This window comes from Bos grunniens, chromosome 10 (assembly GCF_055505025.1).
Source record: "Bos grunniens cultivar Pamir isolate PY7600 chromosome 10, Bosgru_T2T1.0, whole genome shotgun sequence".
Taxonomy (NCBI): domain Eukaryota; kingdom Metazoa; phylum Chordata; class Mammalia; order Artiodactyla; family Bovidae; genus Bos; species Bos grunniens.
In genome coordinates this window covers 10867533-10890521 of record NC_141174.1, presented here as the reverse complement: position 1 = coordinate 10890521, position 22989 = coordinate 10867533, and the positions used below count along the sequence as shown (strand labels likewise).

The following is a 22989-nucleotide window of genomic DNA, read 5'->3' as shown; positions in this document are numbered from 1 at the left end:
TCCACAACAAGAGGAGCCCCCACAATGAGAGGCCCGCACACCATAGCTCGAGGGTAGACCCTGCTCGCCCCAACTTGAGGAAGCCCGCACTCTGCAGCAAAGACCCAGCGCAGCCAAATGAGGTGAAACCTGTTCAAAAGCCGGCACCTCGTGCTGGGACCAGAGACCGCCCCAGGAGACCTGAGAGAGAAAACGCCCTCATGTACGCACGGTCTTTAAATGAATATACCCTCTGAGAGCCCACCGGTCAATTTTGTTAGGGAACAGGTATCGCAATATTAGAGTGGCTGTTACACTAAAACGAACCAAAAACGGCGACACTTAATCTCTTAGAGGTTGGGAGGGACACTCAACAGAGAGGGACAGCACTTTCTGCTTGAGTGCCACCTTGTGAGCTAACTGCAGTCTCAGTGAGAGTGGGGACCACACGTTTTCGTCCTCTGTTGTACTTCACTGCCTGTCTGCTCAACAAAGCGTGTTCAGCGGATGTGTGTGCACATGCTCAGGTCCTCTGGGCACCCTCCTTTCTTGCCTCCTTTCCTGCTCACATGGGCTGTAAAAGATTAGGATGTGAAAACATTACGCAGGAAAAAAAAAGTTAACCTTCATCCCAATACCCAGAAACAATCAGTATTCACATATTAGTTCATTGCCATCTAGGGACTTTAAATAAAAGTATATATCCAAATATATTCCATGAAATAAGCCTCTTCAAGGATGAGTAGAGGTTACCCAGGAAGGGGAGAAGAGAAATACAGGTGGGTGGAATAGCACGATAAAGACACACAAGTGTGCAACCACGTGGCTTATTTGGGGAACGGAAAACAGTTCAGTGTTGAAGAGGTAGGGGTGGGAGACACCAGGGGAACAGAAGAGGACACGGATGGGATACTGACGGGGTATCTAGGAAGTAATAAAAATTTGCTGAGCCACAAGGGAAGCCCAATAAAAACTTAACAGCACAAGGCAATTGCTCCTGTCTGGACTCTGAGCTTCAGTCCTTTAGTAACTCTTTGATTAGTAGACATCAGGTTCCCTAGTCTGTGCAAGGCTTGGTGGGGAACATGTTGGATAACAAAACATTGTCCTTGCCTTCAAAGAAGCTTACCATTTTTTAAAGGAAGATTTATCTATGGAATTGAAAAGTTCCTCCCCTAAAGAATAGTGGGAAGTGACAAACGGGAGGTACATACCTTTATCTGGGGGTCCAGGTAATTACAGGAGACATCAAAAAGGAGATGGACTCATTTGGGGTTTTGAAGAATAAAGAGATCTTGGTCCAAGTCCCTAAAATGGCATTTCCAGCCCTTTCCAATACAGTCCCCACTTAACTCTCAGGCTCTTGCCCCCTGCTCTTCCATGTGAAGCGCTGTTGCAATTGAATGAGTTTATTTACCGTTCTTCAGATATACCTTATGGAATGTTACTTCTCTCCTTGGTTATTTGGAGCTTCCCATTTGCTTTTTTGAGACCTCAGGCTACTGCTTCCTCTTCAAATCATGTGCCTTCCCCTCTAGGAATCAGGTCAGAATTTGCCTTAGAAGGGGCACCAGAGCTTTCTCTGTTGGAGACGTTCTATAAAGATTTACTGGCAGTGACGAGCTCTTAGCATGGCATGCCAAGGCTCTCAAACAAAGCGTAACTCCACTGCCCGTGTTCTAGTAGCTACAACAGTGTTAGACCAACTAAGTCTGGGAGGCATCTGGAGCCTGAGCTTTTATAGTCATGCTGTTTTATGCACATTTTTATCTTGACATTTTGCCCTGATGATACAAGCTTTGGAAAGTGAAGACATTGTCTTTGACTGATTTCCTTCTTTGTCTGAACATATTTTTATGGAACTGCTGCCGTGGTATTCTCAAGAGGCTGCCATGGGCATATCATCCTTGGTAAAATAACCAACACAATATAAGGTAGAGTTTGCAAAAGGGAGCCTGGCATGGAGTTGGTAATTAGATTGTCTTCCTGTTGCATCCTTCCCTTATTCCACCCTCCCTTCCCCCGACACACGCATCATACCCTCCAGTTAAAACAAGGTAATCACACACACACACACACACACACACACAAAGAAACCTGAATTCCTATTTCTAGGAATTCCACATGGCTCAAACAATCCCCAGATTTTCCTGAATAGAATAGATGTATTGACGCTGGTGGACTGGGTAAATTCCTGTACTTTGAGAAGCATCGTCCCATCCAAGGGCTGGAACTTGCCATGGTCTCTCAGATAATTGACGAAGGAGTTAGGATGTGATCCTAGTCTGACGTCAGAACACATTCAGCTGTTACATTATTCTACTTCCTATGTGTTAATTTTCTTACCTTGTTTCTATTCTTTTTTTCTTCTTTTTCATGTACTGTAGTGGCATTTTCAACACTGGACTTAGAGTATTCCCCGACCTGACCAAAATCTATTCCACCGATGTGTTCTTCATACTGTAAGTGTGCACACAGGCAATATTCGGCAGTATTGACTTGTCGCTAACGAGAATTAGGGTGCAGCCGTAGATGTGGTTGGAACCAAGTGAAGCAGTTGTTTCGAGGAGGAAGCAGCGATCATCTGTGACAATCGCCCTGATGAATGAAGTCAGGCAAGGACTGAGAAATGCCCGTTGGGTTTAGTAATATGGGGGACTGTGATTCTGAAAAGTGGGACTCTTTGGGTGGAGAAGTCTGTTTGGAGTGAGCTCAAGAGAGATTCAAAAGGGGGAATTAGAGATGGTGAACTCTTTCGGGAAGTTTTACTATTAAAAAGAAGCAGAAAAATGTCTCACTGGTTGGAGCACATGGAATAAGGAGAAAAGGGTCTCTTTTTTTTTTTCTAAATAGGAGAACCTGTGGCATGAGTGTTTGCTGATGGGAGTGACTGAATAGAAGGAAATTTGATGATATTGAGGACACTTTATTCTTCACATAGCTTTTCAAACACCTTCCCATGTGTTATCATGTTTGCTCCTTTTAACCACCTTACAAGACATAAAAGGAAGTTATAGTTGTTATACTATACAAACGAGGAAGCTGAAGAATAGAAAACCTAAGGGATTTGGTCTGAGGAGGGTCCCAGGAGCGGTCATGAGTGGTCTCCAACCACTTCCTGGGACTTCTGATTGGGGATAAGTGCTCTTTTCTAAAACCCGTGACATAGTCAAGTGTCTTACTAGTTGTACGGGCATGAAAGGACATATGCAGAGAGAGTTACAGGTTGAGTTTGTACTTTGGAATCAGCAAAATATATCAATAAGATGATAGGATCCAAACTCTTGGGATTTTGCTAGGGAAAAAAAAAAAAAAGCCCATGCTCCTTTGGTGCAGAAGAGCTCTGTTCAAAATATAACCCATCTTCCAGCAACTAGAACACAGAAAAGGTCTCCAGGAACATCTGCCTGGCAGTGTTTTTCAAGTGAATGACACTTTAATAGTAATCATGAAATGATACCCATCCATCCCATTCTACCGACCCTTTTCGGGGATTCCACACACTGAGGAAACGAGTTGCTCTGGATAAAGTATTTGTCACGTGAGTCCTCCCTTTGCACATGAGGACTTTCAGGAACCTCAGCCCCCACACAAAGCTCACTAGCTCACTGCACAGGTGGGGCTCTGAGTGCATGTCCACCTAGGTCAGCTCTCACCGCCTCACCGGACCTCTGAGCCACCAGCAGCTAAGAGTCAACAACACCTAAAAAGAAATAAGATAAAATGGAATCATGTCAGGTTATATATTTGGGTGCATATGTACAGCAAAAGCCCAGCTCCAGAGGTGTTTTTTTTCCACCAAGTGTTTTTGTTCCTCTCTTTCAGTGAAATTACAGACAACCCTTACATGACTTCAATCCCTGCGAATGCTTTTCAGGGCCTGTGCAACGAAACCTTGACACTGTGAGTATGGCCAGTTCCACTCCTGCCAACTCTGGAATTTTTATCTGGGTCACTGTCATATTCCCGCAGACCATCCAAGAACCACACTGCCGCACAGTATGTTGCTCTTTGGTCTGCCAAGGGTTACATACAGTTAAATAAGAGTGGCACCTTATGGTGCGGAGCTCTGCAGCTGACAGAGTGGTTTAGGCAGCAAGACAAAGGGTAGTCTCTCACAGAAGTGGCCCGCACACTCTATCTGTGAGTGGCCATTCAGGTTTTCCCGACCACATGGCCTTGGTGGCAGCTGTTCAACTCTGCCATTGTAAGGCAAAAGCAGCCATCCACAATACACAGACTAATGAGCACAGCAGCTATGTTCCAACGACATTTTATTGACAAAAGCAGGCAATGGGCCATATTTGGCTTGCAGGCCTTATAATACAATACCCTGTATCCATTATCTCAATTGAACAGAGGAAGAATTGGATTAAAGCAAATTTAAGTGACTGTCCCAAGGTCCCTGAAGTAGAAAACAGTGCTCCTAATAAGGGCTTTTAATGCTTTGCATTCATACTTCAGCTGTGTCATCACTAACTATTACTAAGCTCCTACTATGGGATATTGGGTAGAAAACATAGTCCTTCTCTATATCATCATTTTTTCTAGAGTTTGAATGGGTTCTGCTCTTGAGTTGTTCAAAAGGAAATGCTTTATTGGGGAAATTTGCAAAATGTTCTCAGGAAGGAGATCTCATAGGGGTATAAAAGATAAGTTAATTTCCCAAGCCATAAAGAATTCCCTTCTTTGGTCAAATTAACCACAAAGTAAAGCTGGGGCCTCATCAAATGATCCCCACCTGACTGGTCTCAGTACCACCATTCACGTTCAGGCTCGGTGGGTGTTTGGTGTGGATTGTTATCCAGCTTCCTTTCTTGGGTCACATTGCATCTTCTTCATCAATGTATCCAAACCTGATCGAATTATCCTCCAGCAAAATTGATCCAAGACTCCACACAACTCTTTGAAGGACTGTTTCGAAGTAGTCTTGGGCCAGCAGTCTTGACCCTGTGAGGCAATCTCAACCTCTGGAACTCTACTCAGAGTGGAGCATTTCAGTTCGTCCTTCTCCAAACAGGAGGAGAGCTTTCTTAAAGAAACAAGAGGCTCCTTAGCCATTTCATTTGACCACACAGCAGAGACTGGGGTGTAGTCGGCTCGGTCCCAAACCTCAAGGCCATTTGCATCTCCTGTAAAAGCTTCCCCTGTGCCATTGGCCACGCATCATACATAAACACCAGTCTCAGTTTCTTTACAGAACGTTACCTCCACCTTTCGGCGTTTTTCTCTAAGGACTCAGACCACAAGCAGCCCTCTCCATTGGAGCCTGGTCTTTCTCTCACACCCAGCGTGGGGCCTGATAGGCATTTGATAAACCTCTGAACGAGGGAACCTCAACTTTCCTGAAATCTAGAAGTGGGGATGCCACGGCTGGCCCACTACCTTTTCAGATGACTATTTCTATGTTCCTGCAAAAGTCCTTGCTTCTTTGAAGCTGATGCTCAAAAAACTGTAAACACAAAAGGGTATGTGTCCAACAGCAAAATTCATACCCATCTTCCTGGTAGGATAGAGTTTCAGTGAAAATTTGCACCTTTGGTTCTTTCTTTACTATGTTTTTCTTCCTTCACTGTTTCCCTTTCTGAGACCTACGTGTCCAGTAAGATTGTTATTTAATCTTCTGAAATGTAACTCCAACAAAGAACATTTTTATTGCCTAGGTCTCTCAACCAATTCTGGATAAACAGAAATGCCAAAATTAGGAGTTCTCACATCTTCATTTAAGAACTCTAGTTCAGGAAAAATTAACTTACCTATAAAAATTACTTACCTTTCCCAGCTCGGTGCTAAGCATCCCTGTGCATTGCAGTCCTTACCCAGGACACCTTCGAACTGGAATTAAACTCACTGTGTAACTGTTTCAAACAAAACAGACCAATAAACAGGATAAGATCTCCACAACTACCTAAGGTAAATCCAAGTTCTCAGGTCTCGGAAGACCTTTTAACACGGTCTTGTAAGCGTCCACACCTCACTGTGTTAAATGTCTGGCTACCCTGTGCTCCCAGCAACCTCTTGATGAGGTATCAATTGATCATACTTTGACAGACAAGGAAAACTGAGGATAATTGAGGTTGAGAAGTTCTCAGAATCACCTACTGTGAAGTGACAGACCCAGGTCTCATTCTAAATTTGCAGTCTCCTGCGCGCTTCTTGCTGTGTTTCCAGAGTTCACAGGAGGCAGGCTACAGTCGTTTCCAGACTTCCCCTAAATCGCCACTAGCTGTGCCTGACTGGTCCTGACAGCCTTCTCTCATCTCCAGCCGATAGCTCCCAGGAAGCCCCGCCGCAGCCCTGTGTGGATCAGACCTCCCATGGCTTTGTGTCTTTTTTGTGGGTGGGAAGAACTGCTTTTGAATTCAGAAATCCTGATTCTGGACAGCTGTGTATCAGTGCGGCTTTGTTAGATCACCTCCACCTCACAACCTGACTAGGAAATGCAGGCGACAATGCTTTGGACCAGCCCTCAGAATTCCTGTATAAATTAACTAATTGTAGCAACATAACAGCAAGTTAAAAACATTAAAATTTCCCCAAAGCCCAAGGTCTATATACTTTCTTAGATTTGTTTTTAAAGGTCAGTTTAATTCAGTTCTCAACCATTTAATTAAGCATTTAATCTGTGGTAAGCCCTGAGGATTAAAAACATGAATATAAATGTGAAATAACATTTTAAAATATGAAACCTATGCATTCAGATGAATGATGTCTTTTAAAGTGCTCTTCTTAAAAAACAGCACGTATTTCTCCATCTTCAACATTGGGTTAACTCCTAAAACTCTATTTTTTGAGTATATGTAGAATGTTTAGTAAGAAGTCTTTAATGATTGCAAATCTTTGTTCATCAAAGTGAGTCTGCTTCTGAGAAACAGGAGCAAAGTCTGGAGGATGAGGACTCAAACTAGAAAATATTATTCCATGTCCCAAAAAAGACATATGGTAAAGTTTTCTTGTAGGGCTCGTAGATGGGATCTGAGAAACTTCATGCACATTTCTGGCACTGAAAAAATGAAGCCCGACCCAGGGGCCAGCACTACCTCTCGTAAGTCACTGATTTCTTCTCTCTCTGTTGATTATAGGAAGCTATACAACAATGGCTTTACTTCAATCCAAGGACATGCTTTCAATGGGACAAAGCTGGATGCTGTGTAAGTCAAGGGTTGCCATGAAAACCACTATCTTTCCCCTACACCTCCAGCAGCCCCAGGAAGGACCATTCAGTGGGTCAGAATTCTGCTGGAGATGGGTCCCCCCAGAGCATTCCTCAACCCCAAGGTTAGTTAGAGCAAGACTTGGGGATGATGTTAAGAAACTCTGCAAGAGCCAGCTTTTAGTGGACACTTACATTGACTCCAATTCTAAATCTCAAAGCTTTTATTTTTAATTAAATGGAGAACCATAGTGTCACCTTCAATTACCTAGTAGGAGTGTGTGTGTGTTTGTGTGTAAATATTCATCTACTAGGTTTCGAGGCAGTCCTAGCACAGGTTGGAGAAGAATTTTCAGACAGCATTTCAGAAGGGAGTGAGTTTATTAAGAAGAGCAAAGATAAAGTGGACACTGCGAGCACAGCGAGCCGACCTCTGACAGACCAGGGAAAGCTGACAGTTTTCGTGGGTTAGTAGCCAGTTTTTATAGCCTCAAGACAAAGAAAATTCCTGCTGGAAGGTTGGCGTGAGGTGATTGGTTGGGGAGCTATAGGGTGCCTGCTGGAGTGGGCATCTTTGCCTAACTGAGAGTCAGGGAGCTTGTTCGTGATGATCAGGGGGCTTTGGGCAAGGTTACAAAGGGGCTTGTCAGCTTCAGAGGTGTCCTTGGTTCTGGGCTCTGCTTCGTGCAAAGCTTGGCACCTGCGGCCTTGAGGGCAGGACTCCAGACTAGGTCCATGAAGTAAACAAGGGTCTTAATTAAATCCAAAGCTATTCACACCAAGAGGGTTTTCACTTAGTTTTTTTCTGACATGTTTTCAGGAAAGGTGTCAGTTTATATTTGATTGATTCAGAAAGAGCTGAAAAGCCATATCCCGATTTTGCCTTCACTGCAAATGAATGATGCCTAGAATAGGATGTAAGCAAAAAAGATAGTCACTGACACGGGTTTCCGTCTTTGTTGTACTTTTCTATCAGGTCTCTGTGGTCCCTGGCATCTGTGCCAGGGCATGCTTTGTGTCTAAGAGCTGGTAGACTGCTTCAGCCATACTGGTATGTGATTTAACCCCATAGCTAGTAAATGACAATTAGCTTTTGTAGAGTCTGCTTTCTACAGTAAGGTGGGCTAAGTAATCTGTAGGGCCCTGCTACTCTGAAACAACTAGATCACACATTTACAAGTTTTATATTTTATGCCATAGCTCCAAAGAGAGGGAGATGAAACAAAGTAATGCACCAGTAGCTAAAACCAAAGTGGTGGTAGATAGAGAAGGTGCAGTTCCCTTGGACAGCTGCCAGCATCCACGGTGCCAGTAGACGAGATTTCAGTCAGTGAGAAGGTGGCGAAGTGAGGCAAACCTGAGACCCCTGGGTTAATTCAGGGAACCTGGATGACAGCTGGAGTGGGACCACCCTAGGAGAACCTCTGGACTCCTGGCAGAAACAAATGCAAACCTCTGCAGAGGACAGAACCCCAAGGCAGGCTCCCAGGTGTTTAATTTGTTTTGTAACAGTTTATTGAGTATTTTTAAACAATTGTATTTTTTTTCAACTTCAGATGTTCTGTTTGCTGTTTAAAAAAATTTGCCGGATCATTTCTGTAATTTCATCCCCCCGCCCTTAAACATTTCATGCATAGTTGTTTTATTCTGGAAAATGATCACTGCAAAATCTGAAGACCTCTGTTTCTAGATCTCTTGTGCTGTATGATGCTTCTCAAACTTTACTGAGCATATAGAGCACTGGGGTGGGAGGGTCTTATTAAAATGCAGAATCTGATTTACGTAGATCTGCGGTGAGCTCCAGGATTCTGCATTTCTAACAAGCCTCCAGGTGATATGATACTGCTGGTCCATTGGCCACACTTGAACAGATGGTAGAAATAACCTATACAATATATACTAATAAGTTCAAAGTCTTTACACCTTGGTGTTACTCCCTGAGTTCTGTTTATAGTGGGGTCTCACTCTTTACCACGTTTTTGGATTTGTGAGGTGAATCCAAGTACTTCATTTGTGAAGTGAAGATCCTAGTACCTTTCTCTAGACTGTCTAGTTGTGGGCTCATTCAGGTTGATGTTAGTCATTTGTTTGAATATATAATTACAGGGACTTCCCTGGTAGTCCAGCGGTTAAGATTCCGCCCTTCCACTGCAGGCAGAGCGGGTTCAATCCCTGGTTGGGGAACTAAGATCCCACATGGTGGGATCTTAGTGTGGTGTGGCCAAAAAAAACCCCCAAAAAACCCAAAACATAATTACAGGGTAAGTCTGAAAAGACTCAAAGGAGTAATGTGAATACTTATACATCAAATTTATTTATATATTGGAGAGACCCTACTTCTATCTTAACTTTATGTACACATCTCACACAATCCTTCATTTGTTTTACAACACATTTACTGAACACCTTTTCCAGCCCTGTGTGCGTGTTAAGTTGCTTCAGTCATGTCTGACTCTTTGCGACTCTATGGAGTGTAGCCTGCCAGGCTCCTCTGCCCTCGGGATTCTCCTGGCAAGAATACTGGGGTGGGTTGCTATGCCCTCCTCCAAGGCATCTTCCCAACCTAGGGATCAAACCCACATATCCTGTGGCTCCTACATTGCAGGCAGATTCTTTACCACTGAGTCACCGGGGAAAGCCCTCAACGATCCTGGAACTGTGCGATATCAAGATGAACAAGACCAATGTACTTCCTGCCCACACCAAACACACATCCCAGTGGCCTCAACTTGAGGGAAGCAATATCAAGGGTCAGAGTATCCTGGGGAGAAAGGTACCCAATCCAAAATATGCGTTCAGATTGAAAATAACCCCAACAACCCTTGCTTGGAGACCTGAGCATGATTTTCTGTAGCTATCACATTAAAAAATTATTAGCATTCAATTTTAATATTGCTTGAGTTTAACCAAATATTTTTCCTCTTTATACCTAGAAAGCCATGACCCTTAGGGCAATAATCTTCCCAATTCAAATTTTCTATGAATGAAGTGGGGAATTGGGACTTCTCAAAATAATTAAGTCAGTTTGTAGATACTTAAGGTATAGAGATTTCAGAAGACTGTCACACCGTTAGGGACATCAGGGTCATCACAATGTTAGCATTAAGGCAACAGAGAACCACATTAGCAAACGCTCGAAAGGAATGGTGAAGAGCCTTCCAGTCAGGGAGATGAGAGCTAGTCACATGGCTCTGAATTATCCACCATATCCAGCTGAACCCAAATTTGCCAGAATCCAAATTACTTTTCTGGAATTCTGGATAATAAGAAGAACAAGAAACCAACCTTGAATATATAGTGATTCATTTCTAAAACTTTTGCTTTTCCATACACAAATGATTGTAATGCCCAAAATGAGGATCCGTAGACTTCCCTGGTGGTTCAGACGGTTGAGAAACGTCTGTCTACAATTCAGGAGACCCGGGTTCAATCCCTGGGTTGGGAAGATCCCCTGGAGAAGGAAATAGCAACCCACTCCGGTATTATTGCCTGGAAAATCCCATGGATGGAGGAGCCTGGTGGGCTACGCTCCATGGGGTCACAGAGAGTGGGACACGACTGAGCGACTTCACTTCCTGTGAGGATCCCTGCTCTCAGTTATTCGCTTCCTTATCTTGCCATGTTTAGTCATTGGACGATATCACCCTCAGTCACTCTCAGGTATCTGACAAGAGATTTGGGTATAAAATTCAGACTTTTTAAGTTCTGCAGAGCAAGGTTCTCAGTACTGGCTACCAATTTGAATCACCTGAAGAGATTTGGAAGCACTGATACCTAGATTTTATCACCAGATATTCTGGTTTAGTTGGTCTGAGTGTAGCCAGAGCATGGGAATTTAGAAGTCCCCTCAGGTGAGTCCAACCTTTGCTCTATGCAAAGGTCAAGAACCATAGCTGGACTTCTCTGGTGGTTCAGTGGTTAAGAATCTGCCTGCCAGTACAGGGAACTCAGGCTCAATCCCAGGTCCAGGAAGATCCTAAATGCCTCTATGGAGCAACTAAGCCCTGTGCCATGACCACTGAGCCCCCAGCCCCCTAGAGCCCGTGCTCCACAACAAGAGGAGCCACACAGTGAGAAGCCCAAACAGCGCACCTAGAGAGCAGACCCCGCTCACCACAACCAGAGAAAGCCCACACACAGCAACGCAGACCCAGTGCAGCCCAAAATATAAATGACACATGGGTTGTTGTTTTTTTTTTTAATGTGGCTTTTTACATTTGATAGAGCTATCTAGTGGCCAGGCCAAAGCCAGGGCCTGGAACCCCTAGTTCAAGATTCCTTCCCCTTGTGCTCTGCTGGGATTCACTGCTGCTGACTTACCAGCCACCTCTAAGGCTTGGACACCCAAATCCTCTAGCTGCTGCTACTTGCTTCATAGCCCAGGATAATATGTATCCTTCTTAGTCTGTTAAAGACGTGAAACACAGAAACGAAAAGATCTTGCAGATCTGTAGATCTTGCAGAGAAGTGGATTCATGCTGGAGAAAGGAGGTCACTCAAGACTCAAGATACAACCAGTGGAAGTTTCACAGAACAGTTACACCAAGCACCAGTGGTATTTGTCAGTGAGAGTCTGGCTTTACCAGTGCAGCAAGGTCACCCACTCAACCTACTTCTAGATGAGGTTTGAGTGAGGGACACCTTGATGAAGAGGCGGGCATGATCAAAAGTTATTAATTTCAAAGAATTGGGACTAAAATCACTCCATGTATGTTCACTGTTTTGCTCCAAAACATCTCATGCCTGCTCATAACTGGCCATTTGGTCATATTTAGAGAACTCCACAGACACTTCAGGAGGTTTCCAGAGTGCATCTTCCTTAATCGGCAGACTACTGTGCTAAGAGGATCTAGGTGTAATCCGGTAGCCTGTTATTTTACAGTTTGGACATAAAGTCAGTTGCAGAATATCAAAAAAGTATAGATACATTTTGTATTGAATAAAAAAGGAAAAACTAACAATGGAACAATAATTTCTATCCCAATTTCTTCCCAGCCTTTGTGGTAAGAGAATAAATTGGGTTGGGGTAAAAGAGTGCATTTCCCAAACTATGTTCCTTGAACTCTCTTTCCATAATAAATTAATGAGGCTTATTTCTTAAAAGCTGTTTATGACCTTATAAAGTTAAACAAAATGTACAGCTGGGCTTCTTAGGTCTTTTGATAGAAGAATCTGAATTCCTAGTATCCAGTAGGAGGATCTGGAGTAGGAAGTGGCACCCAGCTTTAGTATTCTTGCCTGGAAAATTCCATGGATACAGGAGCCTGGTGGGCCCATGGGGGTCACAGAGTTGGACACAACTGAACACACACACACATGCACAGTAGGAGGATACAGTATGCAGAGCTTCTTAAGGAGGTCTTGGTTCAGGAGCCTCTCTCTGGACTGGCATGCCACAGAATACTTGTTGGGGAAAGTTACTGAAGACAGAGAATGAGTCGGTTGGATGGCATCAATGAACGTGAGTTTGAGCAAACTCTGGGAGACAGTGAAGGACAGGGAAGCCTTGTGTGCTGCAATCGATGGGATTGCAAAGAGTTGGACATGACTGAGAGACTGAACAACAAAAACACTCAAGAGAAATCTTTGATAGACTGCCTTGTTGGGGGTAAGGTGAACTTAACAAGGTTTATTCAAGAGGCAGGCTATGGAGGATATAAGAGCCAGTAAAGTTTCAGATCATCCTGGGGTCTTCTGAAGTTAAATCTATGAAGAGGTTATGAAGGGAGACTGTTTCTACCTTCCTACCAGGTTTCTTCTCAGACCATATCATGGGCTCTGTGAGAGCCTTGGCTGACGGGAGAGGGTTTTTCTGTTGAAGACAGTGGATTTTAATTCACTGATTCCCAGAATTACAGTCTGTTCTAGTCACTACTACCCCTTGAAACATAGAAAAGAATCAATGCATCATTTTCACATACTTTCTTGACATTTTTATGTAAGATTTGGAAGGGTTTCACAAATGTGGGAAATATTTCTTAACTGAAAATCATTTTCTTGTTGATTTTTAGAAGTCTAGAGCTGAGATAAGCAAACTTTTTCTGGCAAGGGCCAGATAAAAAACAGGTTGGTCTTTGTGGGCCATGAGATCTCAGTCATAGTTATTCAACTCTGCCTCTGTAGCGTGAAAGCAGCCACAGGCAATTCATAAACAAATGAGTGTCACCATGTCTCAATAAAACTTTATTTATAAAAATTGGTGGCAAGTAGAATGTGACCACATAGTCATAGTTTGTGAAACTCTGATCTAGATGCAGCCATGAAATTAAAAGACACTTACTCCTTGCAAGGAAAGTTATGACCAACCTAGACAGCATATTAAAAAGCAGAGACGTTACTTTGCCAACAAAGGTCCGTCTAGTCAAAGCTATGGTTTTTCCAGTGGTCATGTATGGATGTGAGAGTTGGACTATAAAAAAAAAGCTGAGCACCGAAGAATTGATGCTTTTGAACTGTGGTGTTGGAGAAGACTCTTGAGAGTCCCTCAGACTGCAAGGAGGTCCAATCAGTCCATCCTAAAGGAGAGCAGTCCTGAATATTCATTGGAAGGATTGATGTTGAAGCTGAAACTCCAATACTTTGGCCACCTGATGTGAAGAATTGACTCATTGGAAAAGACCCTGATTCTGGGAAAGATTGAGGGCAGGAGGAGAAGGGGATGACAGAGCATGAGATGGTTGGATGGCATCACTGACTCAATGGACATGAGTTTGGGTAAACTCTGGGAGTTGGTGATGGACAGACAGGGAGGCCTGGCATGCTGCAGTCCATGGGGTCGCAGAGAACTGGACATGACTGAGTGACTAAACTGAACTAAACTGATCTAGATGTAGGTATTCAGTGAGGATGACTATTGTGTCACGAAATATGTAGTCTGTTTCTCCCAATTCTTTGTAAAGATTAAATGGCTAGCATGGGATAAAGATAAGAAGTATCTAGATAAAAATATTTAAGGGTTTGAAAGTTCATATTAAATCATAAAATAAAACAAAGATTTTTTTTTTCCAATCAGTATTTGAAATCTAAACTTAATCTCTGTTCCTGTTATAAAACTAAATGTTCCATCTATTCATTCTACCCTAAGTTCTTAATTCCTGCTTGATAGAAACTAAATTTTTCTTAGCTTTATTCTCTTCAGTAAAAGGTATCCTAATAATGCAAGGTAAAAATCAAAATAGTAATCATGATAAAGAGACCTGGAACTGGAGGAAGATAAATTAAGGGCTGAGCTGTAGATGGAGAAAACAGAGGTCAGGTTTCCATAGTAATAACAAAATAGTACTGATTTTGTGATTTTAACATGGAGCTGTTGCTGCTAGCCTCAATGCGAATTATGCTTTAAAACTAATGTAAACACATCAATATTCTATAATTACCCTACTAGTGTTCAAAGATTTTATTGATGTAAAATATTTTAACTTCTAATTTAAACAAGGGCTCATCCAAAACAGTGATTATTCCCCATTTTCTGCCTCATGTCAATGTGCTGAAATTAGCAGATTTGACCTCACCAAGACCTATTTTTTTAGTGTAACTGAAGAACATGATTGCAGCCAAATTGGACAAATTCCACATTGAGAATAAGCACTGATGCCTCAGCAGCAGTTGGGTAATTAGTTAAAAGTTCATGAAAGTGATGGCTGGTGTGCGAGAGTACACGGTCCTGTGATTTCACATGGAACCAAGCACACTGTCATCACTCAGATGTGAAATTAATAATAATACCATCATCCCTTGCTCAACAGAAGTTGAACTGCTCTCAGTCTCAAGTTAAGTCACACATCCAGTCCTTGCAACCTCTTTTCCCCTCCTCCACACCATCAGGCATGAGGATATGTTGCTTATCTCAGAACTTTTCATTCTCTGTATAGTATTTTCTATCGTCAAATTCTAGCAACAAGCTACTAACTGACAGTAAACATTTGGGCAGGAAAAAAATACCATTTTGATGGGCTAAGGGTGTACTGAAACACCAATCGTTATGGACAGAGAAGTCAACACAATCCATGTACTAATTAGCATCACACATTGTTACAAGCAAAACCCCACAGCTTGGAGCATTGGGAAAAGATGATGAGAGCAAAGATTATAGGATTAGGCAGGCTATTATTTCTTATGGAGTAAGTATTTGAACAGCTTGCAGAATATGCTCCAAGGCTGGCTCTTACCTCTGCCTATTGAAACCTTGAGCATTTTCTCACCTGTTACTGTTTACAGACAGGTATTAGATAGCATCACTGACTCAATGGACATGAATTTGAGTCCATTCCAGGAGATAGTGGAGGACAGAGGAGCCTGGCATGCTGTAGCCTATGTGGTCTCCAAGAGTCAGACCCAGCTTAGTGACTGAAGAACAACAGTCCTGATTTCTGCCACCAAAAGGACTTTTACGGAGCACTGAGGGCTGGACAGGGGTAATCTTCAATTTTCCAAATAACTGATGCTGTGAGAGGGAAACACGGTTCCCCACGGAAGTATTCCCATGAGAGTCTCACAACATAAACAGGTACCCTACAGGGATTATGGAAATGCAGGCTGAAATTCTACCTTGGAGCCGCGACATATCCTAAAACACCCCAGAGAACAAAGCTTGGCACCCACAACTTGCCTTGCTGCAACATCATGCTTCTCCCTCTGACATGTCCTCATCTAAACATAATGTAGAGGGTGCCTCGAACTAGGAGGTACCCAGCGCCTGGACCTTCATATATTTTATTCAGCTTATTTTTCCTGAATGGCTGCTACGTGCCCAGTGTGAGTCCAATGGGGATTAAAGTGAGCCGTGTCTGTAGTGCTGAGTTCATCAGTTGGATAGTCTTCTGCAACTCACTCCTGACCATCTTCATTTCCCTGACCATACTGTTCTTCCATAACTGTGAGATACACAGCACTTAAATCAGCACAGGGCTTCTTAACTCCCCTCCCCTTCCCCACACCGTCCCCGACTCCCATATGAAAAAATCTGATGTATCTTTTCTAGGAGGAACTTAATTTCTTCCAAGAAGTTCTCCAAGAGGCCTACATACTCCAAAGAGTAAAAAGGCATGGTATGCACATGTGGTGCAGTGTCTAGCTTATTTTTAAAGAAGATACCAGTCCTTTTCAAGTAAGCCCCTCCCAGTATTTAGAAATCCTTTCAAGAAGTCTTTATTTTCACCTTAGACTCCAAGACTTTCTACTCTTTTTCGTCTTTTACATTCATCCTTCTGTGGAAGAGAGAGTTTAGCTGATCACACTGATATACCCTCCATATGAAATAATCGTCTGCAGTAGGTTACCCATGTAGCCCTGCCAAGATCTGTGATTGACTTACCCAAGCTGGCTTACAGATTGTGGATTCTAGAGGAATCAGGATAAGTCAGGGTCAAAGACTCAATTTAAACCGACGTTCCCCATGAACATTATATGATACATGGGGCTGACAGAAGTCCACACTTCTTGAATATAAAGGCTTCTGCAGACGTATTTCCCCACCCCATCCACTTTGCTTCAGAAGGAAGGTAGAATCCGCAATCTGAACCCAAGGTTAACACTTCGTGGCATTATCATCATCTGTGATAAGAAGACAGCCTCCAAACTGCCAATGGCAGAGTGGGGTTTCATTTTTAAGCCCCTCGTTATTTCTAAGGGATGAAGTGTACAAACAATCCTTGGTTTTAGAGAAGGCAGCCTCCCCCCAAGACTCAGTTCATCTCCGTTCAAGTTGGCTGCACCGTCTTTTCATCCGGCTGCTCCCCTCCTGGACTCTGGCTGGCTTTCCCAGTTTAAAATCCCCTGCAGCATTTCTGGTAAACTGTAGCACTTATCAACCAGCCTCCTGATCCTTGGGGGCGTATTGAATATCCGATGAAAACACTGCAGAATTGGACAAGCAATTATTTAGTTTTACAATAATTTCTACTGATTAGAGCAAGCCGATTTTCACTTGCGGCAGTCAGAGATGAGGAGGAAAAACTGAGATGAACACACCAATCCTTACTTGATTTCCAGCAGTCTGGGAACAGAATGTGATCTGCAAATTGCATGGTCCAAAGAACACAAAAGGGGGTGCGAGTCAGTGTGGCACTTGTGCTGAGTTAGTTGTCTTCTTACAAGATCATGCTGCTCAAGATCTTCTCTGCAGTTCTTGTTTCTCCAAGGCGGCTTTTGTCTGCTCTAGCTATCACTGACCATGAACTCTGTAGACATGTTGAGTTGAAGGAGAGTCAAACAGTGTTCAAATGAAGTCTTTGAGAGAGACATGACAGCCATTCATTCAGAAGGCATAGACTGGCTGCTGTAACCTCTTACTTGGGTCTTTGTACATATATGAGGTTAACTGACCCCCTCCCTCCATTTTTAGACTTAACAGTATCCTGGAAGCTTGATATCCAGCCATTTCCTGAAGAGGCCACATCTGGACCATACCCTGTGGCATTTGTAAACAAGGCTGCTTATCACTGCCATCTGAGGAGTCAACTGGCCAACACATCATATGATGATTGATTCTCTATTACTTTTTCCTTACAGTGAAAGTTTAGCATGGCCCACCTCATTATTTTGAAGGAAAAGTGCATTGCTTTTTTGATTCAATCCTTTATACCTTCATTCAGGAGATAGTTACAGAGGCACTGAACTTGGCATTGGTGATATAGCAATGAGTAAGACAGAGAGCTTACATTCTGATTGGGGAGATAAAGAAAAAGTAAACAAAGAAGCAAGATAATCACAGACTGTGGTAATGCCGTGAAGGAAATAAAGAGTACAATGAGGAAAACAGGTGGTGGCTACTTTAGGTCAACTTCGTTCTGAACCTTGATTTGAGAAAAGATGTATAAAAATCACACAACGTATTAAAAAGCAGAGACATCACTTGGCCGACAAAGGTCCGTCTAGTCAAAACTGTGGTTTTTCCAGTTGTCGTGTGTGGATATGAGAGTTGGACCATAAAGAAGGCTGAGCACTGAAGAATTGATGCTTTTGACCTGTGGTGTTGGAGAAGACTGTTGAGAGTCCTTTGGACAGCAAGGAGATCCAACCAGTCCATTCTAAAGGAGATCAGTCCTGAATGTTCATTGGAAGGACTGATGCTGAAGCTGAAGCTCCAATACTTTGGCCAGCTGATGTGAAGAACTGACTCATTGGAAAAGACCCTGATGCTGGGAAAGATTGAAGGCAGGAGGAGAAGGGGACAACAGAGGATGAGATGGCTGGATGGCATCAGCGACTCAGTGGACACGAGTTTGAGGAACTCTGGGAGACGGTGAAGGACAGGGAAGTGTGGTGTTGCAGTCCACGAGGTTGCAAAGAGTCGGACATGACTGAGTGATTAAACAACGACAATACTGTTTGGAGCCGCAGTGTTTGTCATTCGGTTAAGTCCTCATCCCCCATCCAGGAGAGGGAGACTTGGTGGTGGTTGGTAAAACTCTTCGTCCAGCTGCCCCAGTGGAGACCCTTCTGTGGCTCTGAGGCTGCCCCCTCTTCTTCCAGGTTCCATCCTGGACAAAGGGCTGGAGGGGAGCCAACGGTGGGTCAGGAGGGGCCGGGGGCTCACAGAAGCGCTGCTCCTGTTCTGCCTTCTGGCCTGCGACAGACGCTGCCTCCCCAGCTCAGCCACAGACACAGCCACCCTCCCTGTCCTCAGTCTCCCTCCGAGATTCAGAGAAAAGGAGGGACAGCCAGTTCACTGAGGGCAAGTTCCTCTGTACGGGCTCTGGAGAAAGCATCCTTCTGACTCAAAGTGTTCATGGCATACTGTTCCTTTTTTTAAAAATTGAAGTATAGTTGATTTGTAATGTTGGGTAGGTTTCAGGTATACAGCACTGTGATTCAGTCAGAGATATATATAGATATAGTTTCTCGGATTCTTTTCCATTATAGGTTATCCCAAGATAACTGTACCAAGTATAGTTCCCTGTATCACACCGTAGGTCCCTGTAGTTTATCTAGCATCACACTATTCTTTTTTTTAACGGTTTATGTTGGTGTATAGTCAATTAACAATGTTGTGATAGGTTCAGGTGGACAGCAAAGGGACTCCGCCATACATATACATGTATCCATTCTCCCCCAAATTCCTTCTCATCCAGGCTTCCAAGTAACATTGAGCAGAGTTCCCTGTGCTATACAGAAGGTCCTTGTTGGATATCCATTTTATATATACCAGTGTCATATTATTCTTATTAACCATCATCCTCAAGAATTTTGCACCATGAAGAGCAAGCACCATAGCAGAAAAATGGAAGCATTGTCTATATCTAAACAAAGAGTCTCCAAGAGTCTCCGCTGCATTCGCGCTGCACCAACAGGTGCAACTCACGGACTCTAAACCGACTTGTCTATATGGTGAATTACTCTAAACACGTGTAAATTGAGATCATGTATAATAAGGAGATTATATACATACATATACATAACCTAAAAGGAAATAAAGGTATATATAGAAAGAAGGTACATATATCTATAATGATATATTTATCTAAAAAGAAATAAAAAATATATACTTATATATATAATACTTGGTTTCTTTTCAGATAACTTTGTTTTCTAAAACAGCTAGGAGAAAAAAGCCAGTTTCAAAACACTTGAAAGCTTTTTATCCATTTAGAGGTAATTTTATTTTTCAGGATGACTTTATGACTTCAATTGCTTCAAAAATATTTTCCCCTCAAATGCCAAAGTGTTTTTCAAAATGGAAAAATCAAAGTGTTCATCAAACCCCTTCCACGGAAGCTATATTCTATAATTTTAGCAGTATAATCTGCCCCCGCTCAGAATTGCCAGAGAAAATGCAGACCACCCAATTAAATGTGAATTTCAGATGAACAACAAATAAGCTTTCAGTATAAGAATGTTTCAAAAATTACGTGGGAACTATTTATACTGAGCAACTGACACACACACATACACACAATTTATACTAAAACATTATCCATTGTTTATCTTAGTATCCTGCATTTTTACTTGCACAATCTGGCAACCTTTCCCCAAACAAAAGATCTGAATCTCTGCCAGTCCCCATCACCACTCACCACCTTCACTTTAATACCTGATATAAGCCCAGGCAGCAAAAGTAAATGGAAATATTGATCAGTATTGAGAAACAAAAATTAATTTAGTTGGTATTGAAGAGGATTAAAAAACACCGTCACCACTGGCCAGGTAAATAGGGAATTGGGCAACTTATATAAAATCTTATATAAAAGCAACTTATATAAAATCTTATATAAAAGCAACTTATATAAAAACTTATATAAAAGCACGTTCCCTTTCAAAGACTTCAGCCGTGATGAATGCATCTAAAGCTTGCACAATCGGAACCTAGAATATTTTGAGTGCTTAAGGCAGAAGAAGGGAAGATGTTTTCTAAATCCCTGTGTGTGTGTGTGTGTGTGTGTGTGTGTGTGTGTGTGCGCGCACGCGCGCGCGCTCAGTAGCTCTTTGTGACCCCGTGGTCTAAATTCCTAGAAAACAGTTAATAGCCAAGGAGACCACACTCACATTTTATCTTGGTATTTATATTAATTTGCTTAACCTCACCTAATCCATTCTCTGTGTGTGTGTCTTTCCAGTTACCTGAACAAGAATAAATACCTGACAGTCATCGGCCAAGATGCATTTGCAGGAGTCTACAGTGGCCCAACCTTGCTGTGAGTGACATGTGGAAGAGGGTTTGCCTTTTGGTGCAGCGGGGGAGGGGGCCATTAAGACGATTAGCTGATGATGTTTATGGGGACAGAATGTTGTCTTGGATAAAGGTTTCTGCTAGTGCTTTTCTGCCCAGCCATATAGGGCAGAAAAAAGTTCAGAAGAAAGTCCTTGTTCTTTGAGACTCAGAGGGTCCCACACTCCACTGTGCCATCCTGATGCCTGATGCCACCTTGGTGTGGACATTCATGAAGGCCCTCTTATGAAAAAAAAAGACATTTTTGAGCAGCTGACGTTTGCAGGCATAAGGTCTACAAACAAGCAGAAGATACTTAGTCTTTGCCGAGAAATGACTGTGTTGCACAATGCATGGCAGAAAGAAGGAAGAATACAAATAGCTTGGTTCACATCTGGGAAATCTTACTAGAAAAGATGAGATGTGAACATTTTTGTGAAGCAGCATAGAAAAAGTTGTATGTGTGCATTTGCTCTGATTTATACTGATACCTCTGTATCTAATCATGATCAAGTCCTGTTGATTCTGTCTCCCACAAGCCTGTTTCTCAGGTCCACCTTCTTCATCCCCTTGGTTTTGTCTTAGTTTAGAATTTCATTCTTGAGCAGTCGTTCCATCCTTGCCCAAGTGGAACACAGCCACTCAGGAGAAGCACAAGACAATCCATCAGAGACAAGAAGTTTCCGTTTATAAATAAGAGGTTCCATCAAGTAGGTGCAGCCCAAGGCAACAGTGGGTGGTCCACAGTCTTGAAGACTTACACCCTCACTCTTTCATTTTTAACAATTTCACTTCACTTTAAGATTGAATGCACCCCAGTTAAAAGGGCTTATGGCCTTACTTTCTTAACACACAGCCTCCAAATAACAGGGCAGAGTGACCCTGAAAATTTCTTGTACCTATACTGGGGTTCATTGATAACTCATGGCAAAGTACTTAAAAGTATTATGCATTTTTCTTCTTACAAAAAGACAAGTAAAAAAATTGTATTGCCCTCTTCCGTGATTTTTTTTAACCTTGAAGATATTTTTTAAAGATATCTTTAACTGCTCCTTTGAGATAAAAGGTGATATTTCACCAATGAATGAGGAAACTTGTTGCTTTTCTAAAGAAATGTGTGCTTTGGAAAGAGTCTTTAGAAACAGGTATTTGGAAACATTTACATGTTATGTAATTTTCCTGATGAAAATAGTGACTATCGCTTATAAAAATATTTTTAAAAATCAGAAATCAAATATTAACATGTTTTAAAACCTTTTGAATTGAGTTGCAATGGGTAAAATCCACATGCATAATATATGAAAATGAAACATCTTTAGATTTAGTTTGCAGAAACTACTTACTGACATCTGAGAATATGAATTTCAATAAAAACATATTTGATTACTGAATAGGATTGAGAGATGAGAATCTTAATTTAGTAAGTACAGCCAAGCCTGCCCTATTCCATTTGGAACCATCTGTCTTTGTGAGGTAACTTTCAACTGACAATAATATAAACGAAAACCAAAATAAACTGACCCAGAAGCAGACCCTGAATAGCTGTATCAGAAAGGGTTAAACAACAATTTTCAAAATCAGTAAAATATACTTAAGGACATTTTTGGTGAAATATTTTTAAAAAGTATTACTTGTCTTTATCCTATCCTTTTAAATGTATGGTTGGGCTTTGCTGGTGGCTCAGATGCTAAAAAATCCGCCTGCAGTGTGAGAGAGCAGTGTTTGATCCCTCGGTCAGGAAGATCCCCTGGAGAAGGAAACGGCAACCCACTCCAGTATTCTTTTCTGGAAAATCCCATGGACTGTAGACCTGGTGGGCTACGGTCCGTGGGGTTGCAAGAGTCAAACATGACTTAGCAACTAAACTACCACAATAAATATTTGAATCACACTTCCATAAATGCTACAGCATTTAAATAGCAGTCACATTTTAAAGATAATTTAGTATGTTGCCTGTATGGAAGAGTGTCTATTTCTGCTTCTTTGAAAGTGGTAAATTGTTGTTGTTGAGTTGCTAAGTCAAGTCCAACTCTTTATGACTCCATGGACGGTAGCATACCAGGCTCCCCTGTCCTTTACTATCTCTGGGAGTCTGCTCAGATTCATGCTGTCTAATCATCTCATCCTCTGCCACCCCTCTTCTCCTCTTGCCTTCAGTATTTCCCAGCATCAAGGTCTTTTCCAATGAGGTAGTTCTTTGCATTAGGTGGCC

At 42.4% G+C, this 22989-nt stretch overlaps 1 protein-coding gene and 1 long non-coding RNA gene across 3 annotated transcripts in view; one reads left to right on the top strand and one right to left on the bottom strand.

The window, feature by feature from the left end:
- The window catches only part of TSHR (thyroid stimulating hormone receptor), a 158324-nt gene that overhangs the window by 105134 nt on the left and 30201 nt on the right, over positions 1-22989 (top strand). The window contains exons 5-9 of one of the 2 annotated variants that reach the window (XM_086319360.1): positions 2367-2441; positions 3805-3882; positions 7062-7130; positions 20686-20763; positions 20911-22007. In XM_086319360.1, the coding sequence (XP_086175486.1) occupies positions 2367-2441; positions 3805-3882; positions 7062-7130; positions 20686-20763; positions 20911-20980 (370 nt within the window). In that variant the 3' untranslated portion in view covers positions 20981-22007. Of the gene's footprint in view, positions 1-2366; positions 2442-3804; positions 3883-7061; positions 7131-20685; positions 20764-20910; positions 22008-22989 lie in introns of those variants that run through there. The other variant, XM_086319359.1, reaches the window with a different exon arrangement.
- LOC147363913 (uncharacterized) overlaps positions 3396-22989 on the bottom strand; it is a 29526-nt gene continuing 9932 nt past the window's right edge. Inside the window, exons 2-3 of the long non-coding RNA XR_015133908.1 lie at positions 5753-5837; positions 3396-3682 (exon numbers count right to left, since the gene is read on the bottom strand). This is a non-coding gene — a long non-coding RNA (uncharacterized LOC147363913). The remainder of the gene's footprint in view (positions 3683-5752; positions 5838-22989) is intronic.